At 45.3% G+C, this 6,202-nt stretch overlaps 1 protein-coding gene across 2 annotated transcripts in view; it reads right to left on the minus strand.

The window, feature by feature from the left end:
• LOC147419826 (uncharacterized) overlaps positions 1-4,297 on the minus strand; it is a 44,821-nt gene extending 40,524 nt beyond the window's left edge. The window contains exons 1-3 of one of the 2 annotated variants that reach the window (XM_086506298.1): positions 3,968-4,297; positions 3,530-3,799; positions 3,284-3,458 (exon numbers count right to left, since the gene is read on the minus strand). In XM_086506298.1, the coding sequence (XP_086362424.1) occupies positions 3,284-3,458; positions 3,530-3,759 (405 nt within the window). In that variant the 5' untranslated portion in view covers positions 3,760-3,799; positions 3,968-4,297. Of the gene's footprint in view, positions 1-3,283; positions 3,459-3,529; positions 3,800-3,936 lie in introns of both variants that reach the window. The other variant, XM_086506297.1, reaches the window with a different exon arrangement.
• Between the last annotated feature and the right edge of the window lie 1,905 nt (positions 4,298-6,202).

Genomic DNA, 6,202 nt, shown 5'->3' on the forward strand with positions numbered 1-6,202 from the left:
CGCTCTCTCTGTATTTGCGCAGCTTGAGCAAAAACAGACCCAAACATCTCTGGTCATCATAACCTATGACTCTAGAGAAGGTCCAAAGCCCTCTCTAAACAGGCAGTGAAAGCGGCCTCGTATCTCATAGTAAACTGGGCAGTGGCATGTGTAGTGCAACTCTGTCTCAGGCTCCATGTGACATAGGGGACATGTCGTGACCTCTGCTAATACTCCGTTGTATCTACCAGTCTCGATCCAAAGCTGATGTGAAGATGTGCGTATCTGGCCAATAGCACATCGTATCCCATGAGATAAGTGGGTGTCCATGTATCTAGGCATCATCACAAAAGCATCCTCAGTAAGCTAGAGAAGATGCTCTTTATAGAAAGCCATCTTCGTGCCCAACTCCTGTGCCGACTGTATCCAAGTCCTCCTAGTATCTAGCTGAGTCAGGTCTTGGCGGATGAGCCTGGTGATCTCGGACTGTGTAAGAGTTAGAGATGGTGCATCCAATGAGTATTGGAAGGGGGGCAATTTGTCCATGCTGAAACCATGTACCCAAAACCATGACGTCATCTCCCCATACCAGATGTTGTCTCCCTGCAAAGCTAATTGTTGAGAGGACTCAAGTGTTAGGCGGGCATATCTGTCTCTACGGAGGTCCCACAAGCGGTGTAAAAAGGAGACTAATCTAGTAAGCGCCTCAACCACTAATGGGAGGGCAGCTAGCTCTGCTCGAATAATGTGATGTGGTATTGAAGCCTTCACTCTAATAAGCAGCGAGATCATAGAGACTAGAGGCTTCTCCATGTCTCCTCATCCATCACTGCGACCCACCTCTCGTGATGGTCCAGTGAAGGACCCCATATCTGAACTACATAGAGCAATGCAGAAGCCACTAGTGTGTCAAAAAGCCATAGCTTCGTCCGAGGCTCTTGAAACTGAATCTGTGAGCACAACCTCTCCAATCCACCCAATGCTGCATGTGCTCTAGTCAGTCTAGTGTCTAGTGTCTGGTGCTCTCCTTAATGAAAATGTTGGTCCACTAAAGACCACCCCAAGGTAGGTGTAAGCATCTATAAACTCCATTGTCTCATGGCCATATGTGAATGTGAGTACTGATCTCCTGGCGCACTGTGGGGTGGTGTTACACCATAACCTTGGTTTTACCAAAACTGACAGCCAGACCACTGTCGTGAGCAAACCTATGCAAAGCATCCAAGTGATGTTGCATCCGGAGAGTCAGAGATCAACACAATATCATCAGCATATAACAATAGTAAGATCCATGTCCCTGCCAACTGTGCATCTCTATCACCCTCTCTCTCAATATAGTCAGAAACCTCATCCACATACATACCAAATAGAGTAGGATAGAGCAGGCAGCCCTGCTTCACCCCGATAGTGGAGTGAACCCCTCTCGAGTGCGTACATGCCCCACTACTGACCTGTATAATGCCATAATCCTCCAAATCAGCTCTGTGGGTACTCCCATCTCTTGTAGTCTGCGTATCAATCTAGCTCTAGGCACTGTGTCAAATGCTTTGCGGAAGTCCACAAAGCTACAATAGATCCGCCTCCCATGTGATCTACTCTCCTCAATAATGGCTCTTGAGTGTCAGAATGTGGTCAAGAGTAGAAAAACCTCTCCTGAACCCTGCCTGCCCAGCTGCGCGTATACCCTCCCTCTGCCCACGAGGAGCTGATGGCAACTTGCCTGGTAGGCCCTCTGAAAAGCAATCGGCATGAGTGTGGAGAAAATCCTGGTGTTCTTTATCAAGGTCAAAACATATTCGACCTTCAATCATCATTCACTTCTCTCCAAAAAATCAAGGAAAGAAGCTGAATTTTATCGAGTACATGCAGCTCCAGCAAACAAGCTCACAATGGTGAAGGTACTAAATCCAAAGTAGTATATTCACGTTGTCATATGGAGGTCATGTGCACATAACAAAATACGCAAAAGCATGAGCATAGTATGAAAGTAGGCAGTAGAAGATGCAATTCACATTGGCTTGTACGCGTTCTTTGTTCCACTGCTCTCATAAGAATGGCCAGTTTTATTGACACTCAACAAAATCGTGTGCAAATTGGTGTCCCAATCCAGTCATGTAACAAATATGTCACTAGTGAACTAGACACCATCAGGACAGGCGACTGAAATAGGTGAATATCATGTGCCATCTAGGTTAGCTTATTGCCAATCAAGACAATAGAAAGAGATCTCCAGTTGTCAAAATATTGGAAGATCCATTCTATGCTTCAATTTCTATGAAAGAGATAGCAATGATCTATCCATTAGACCAAACTGTTTGACTATTTTGCATGTTCAGGACGTTGAGCGCTGGAAGATGACAATGCCTGAACCTATTGCAAAGATCGCCGCAAATGGGAAGAAAGGGAATCTCCTGTTGGTGACATGCAACTTTACACCATGTACCAAACAGACTATCACTACTCAAAGATGGAACTACTGTTGTGGTACCGGTTTGTGCTGAGAGGTGTAACAACTGCTGCACTTCCACTCCAGTTGCTCACACATTAAGAGAGGGAAATCACATGCTCAGTAGAAAGAGAACTTGCTTGCTATCATTTCGGTGCAACCTTGAGGCTTAGGCTTAAACAATTTAAGGCTCTGAGATGTCAAGGCAACTGGGAAGAGGCAGGAGAGAGACACAACAACAGAGCACCAAGGACCCACAAGAGCAATGTCAGATGGTATACAACATATGTCCCCACGAACCCTCTTCCTCTGCAAGTCATACCAGTTGAAGCATAAGGGATTCTCGAAAGGTGTATAGCCTTGAATTCAAGGCGGCCACACCAAAGGTGCTCAATCTGACAGTAACAGGCCCACAAATAAATGGGACAACGTTGACGAGACTCTCTCATTGACTCCAAAGCTCCGGCATCTTGTAACGTATATTACTTCAGTCCGATCCTCTGGTTCAACCAAGGCGGTACAACAAATCCTCCTAATTTAATTCTTGATGGATGCATCTAAACTTACTAACCACATTCCTGATTGAAGCTTTACCAGAAGAGCTGCTTAAAGGATAATCATATAAAAGGGATCTGACGTTCCAATAATTCATAACAATCGTTTCAAGTTACAACTTTCTAGTTTCAAGATATGAATGTCATTGAGAGCCTAAGCAACCAAGATAAAAAACTTCTTAGGAGACTATCTTGATGGAACTGATGGAACCAAAGATTAAATTTTCATGTGGGTACAGATAGTGAAGAAGACAGATTTAACATATCCCTCTCTCTCACTCATACTAAAACTTATGAACATTACCTCCCCAAAAGCTCCCCGACCAATTATAGTCAAAAGCTCAAAATCATCACAACACAGCTTCTGCCTTTGCAATCTCATGTTTTCAGTTTCCTTCCGCTCCAAGTCCTTCAGGAGAGTTTGGTTGTCCTCCTCTGAAAGGCAAGCATCCTTAAGCTTCCGTTCCAATGTCCATCTCCTGTCAAAACTCAGAATCTATTATCAAGTGTGTCGATCAAGCAACTCATAAATCAGTCAAACTAGGCGTACCTTTCTTTCCTCTCTTGCATATTTTTCTTCTGGGCTCTGTAATGATTTTCTATGAACTGCTTAGCAGCAGCAACTTTCTGTCGAGTCTCAATGGATGCCAGAATTTCCTCTCGAGATGCTGAAGAATGATCCGAAGACATGTTAAGGGCACCCAGCTCCTCTTCCACCTCGTCAATGATAACCTTGCAGGTGTCAAACTTTGCACTATCCATGGTCTTGAGATCTTCCATAGAATCATAGGCAAGACCTGCTTGCCCAACCTTCGACAGTCTAAAGTATACCCGCTAAGCAATCAGTGTGCTGCTGCAAATAGGAGCACCGAGTGAACTGCGGCATTCTGCACTTGTTGCAGAGCGTCCAGGCAGCTCAAACAAAAGTAACCTGTCCCAATATGCTAAAAATCAAACCTTAAACTACTTGTAGAGAATAGCGAGGTACCAGGCCTGCCTCAGTGACTCCGCAGGAAATTGAAACGAGCGAGCCCAGCTACTTCCTCAGCAGTCTTCGCCCGAAAAAGCAGCAGATCATACATTCTAAGTACAGCTACAAGCATGGAAGAGCTTAAAGGCAGCGGATCCAAAAAATGGGGGAGCTCAATCACTATGTGCGGACTCTGATGAAAAACGCCGAAGTGAGACAGTTCACCGAGAATGGCCGCACGTCCGAAGGGAAAGGAGGGGGAGATGTCGCCATAGCCAGGTTGGAGACAGAAGGAAAGAAGAGGAAACAGGCTATCTGGATGATGTGAGGCAGCGAGGGAGCATTACGATGACGTGGTTGGCACAAAGTCTCGACTTTGGGGACCCACCATTTGATTGCCTCAGCCTCCTCATGGGCAATCAGCCATGTGGGTGGTCCACTGGTCTCCTAGATTGGGTCACCATCCTAAGCACATGCTCCCTAACCCCCCCCCCCCCCCCCCCCCCCCCCCAACACACACACACACACACAAACACTAGGTACCTATGCTCTCTTTCAGATCTTTTCATTGGCTCCTATGAAATTACCACCATGGGTCCTCTCCTTAATAGGGAATCCATGTTGCCCAAAACGAGCTACTTCTTCTAGTAGAGTATCATCTACTACTAAGGCCCCGATCTTGTGTGGTTCCTCCACGCCCTTTCACACATATACAATAGCTCGTCAGTAAATTGCTATTAGACAAAGGATGTGAGTGATTGAGCTCAGATACTCTTAAGTCGAAGGATTGGACAATGGAGGGTCCATAAACAACTTTTGGAGCAAGGGCAACTTGTTTGGTTGTGAGGCTTGGGTATCCGAGAGCCGAGGTGCTACAAGAGTGGTACAAGAAAGTGTCTTGAGTAGCTTCATCTCATGGTGAGTTTTTTCACTTTCCAAAGCCACATAAGATCAAATTGTAGCCCCTAACTCCACTCATTTGCTTCCACCGGTTGCCTCTACACTATTATATAACCTTTCACCCCTCAGATTGGTCTATCACACCCTTCATATCATCCTCACTTGATGTCAAACTAACAAAAGGCCTTCATTATATAATGCTACCCCCTAGTAACTACGTGACACACAACATTTAATAATAAGGGGGGGAGGGGATTGTTGGCTCATAAGTGCAAGACAAGATCTCGAGGCGAGCTAAACACGGGCAATGCGAAAATCGAGGCAAAATGGAATCCGAGCAGCGCAAAAATTTGGCCCTCCGTCAGTCGGTTTTGAACCAGCCACCTCCCTCGAGTTTAGGGTCATATGGGCTAACCAACTCACCCAAACACACATGTTGTATCCATGCCCGTTTTGAAGGTGACAGCTACGGCTGCGATTGCATAGGGTTTTGTGTGTGGACTTGTGAATCGTGGATCTCCTCACCACCCCACATTAAATTTGTGTGTTACTTAGTCCTGAGGATGCTACCCCGTGCCTACAAGTGCAACGATTATGCAAGTGGCTAGGTAAGGGGTGATGGCCAACAGCTATGTGAAAAGGAAAAATGGCCATAGGACAATTGATGTAATCTGTATCTAATTGGGTGTGTGTATGTGTGTGTGTGTGTGTGTGTGTGTGTGTGTGTGAGAGAGAGAGAGAGAGAGAGAGCAATAATATATTTGATAGCTGTGAGAAGTGGAAATTCCCTACTCTTCTAATATGAAAAGGTAAAAGGTCAAATGTGTGTGTGTGTGTGTGTGAGAGAGAGAGAGAGAGAGTGAGAGAGAGAGAGAGAGAGAGTTTGTGTTACTTGTTTAGTTTGGAGAGGGTAACGTGGGTATTATTATTTAACAAGTAGTGAAAAGCTAGCAAGAGACAAAAAGTGAGCAATGAAAGGAAAAGCGAGAGAATACTAAGCACAGTCTAAGAGCGGATCTGCATGGGAGGGGGTGGAACCCCAGCTCGCTATCATCAGCAAACGAAGCTTGGGAGGCTCAACTCGGCCGAAATCAATAGAGTTGGAAAACAAGCTGGCTACCCTCACCTTGCCTCAACAAAAACTCCTTTGTGGTGGTAGCAGTTACCTCGTATGCGACAAAAGTGATGACGAATGGTTGGGGTTCTACCCCCTCCATGCGGACGCACCCTAATGTTTCATAGAAATTTGTTTCTTTTTTATCAATGATTCTCATGTGCAAAACATATATATGAAACATGGTCCGTGTGTTGAATAATGTTTTCCTTGTATGCTACTTTCCATCCATAAACCAT

Source organism: Adiantum capillus-veneris, chromosome 29 (assembly GCF_014529385.1).
Source record: "Adiantum capillus-veneris isolate H3 chromosome 29, ASM1452938v2, whole genome shotgun sequence".
Taxonomy (NCBI): Eukaryota; Viridiplantae; Streptophyta; class Polypodiopsida; order Polypodiales; family Pteridaceae; genus Adiantum; species Adiantum capillus-veneris.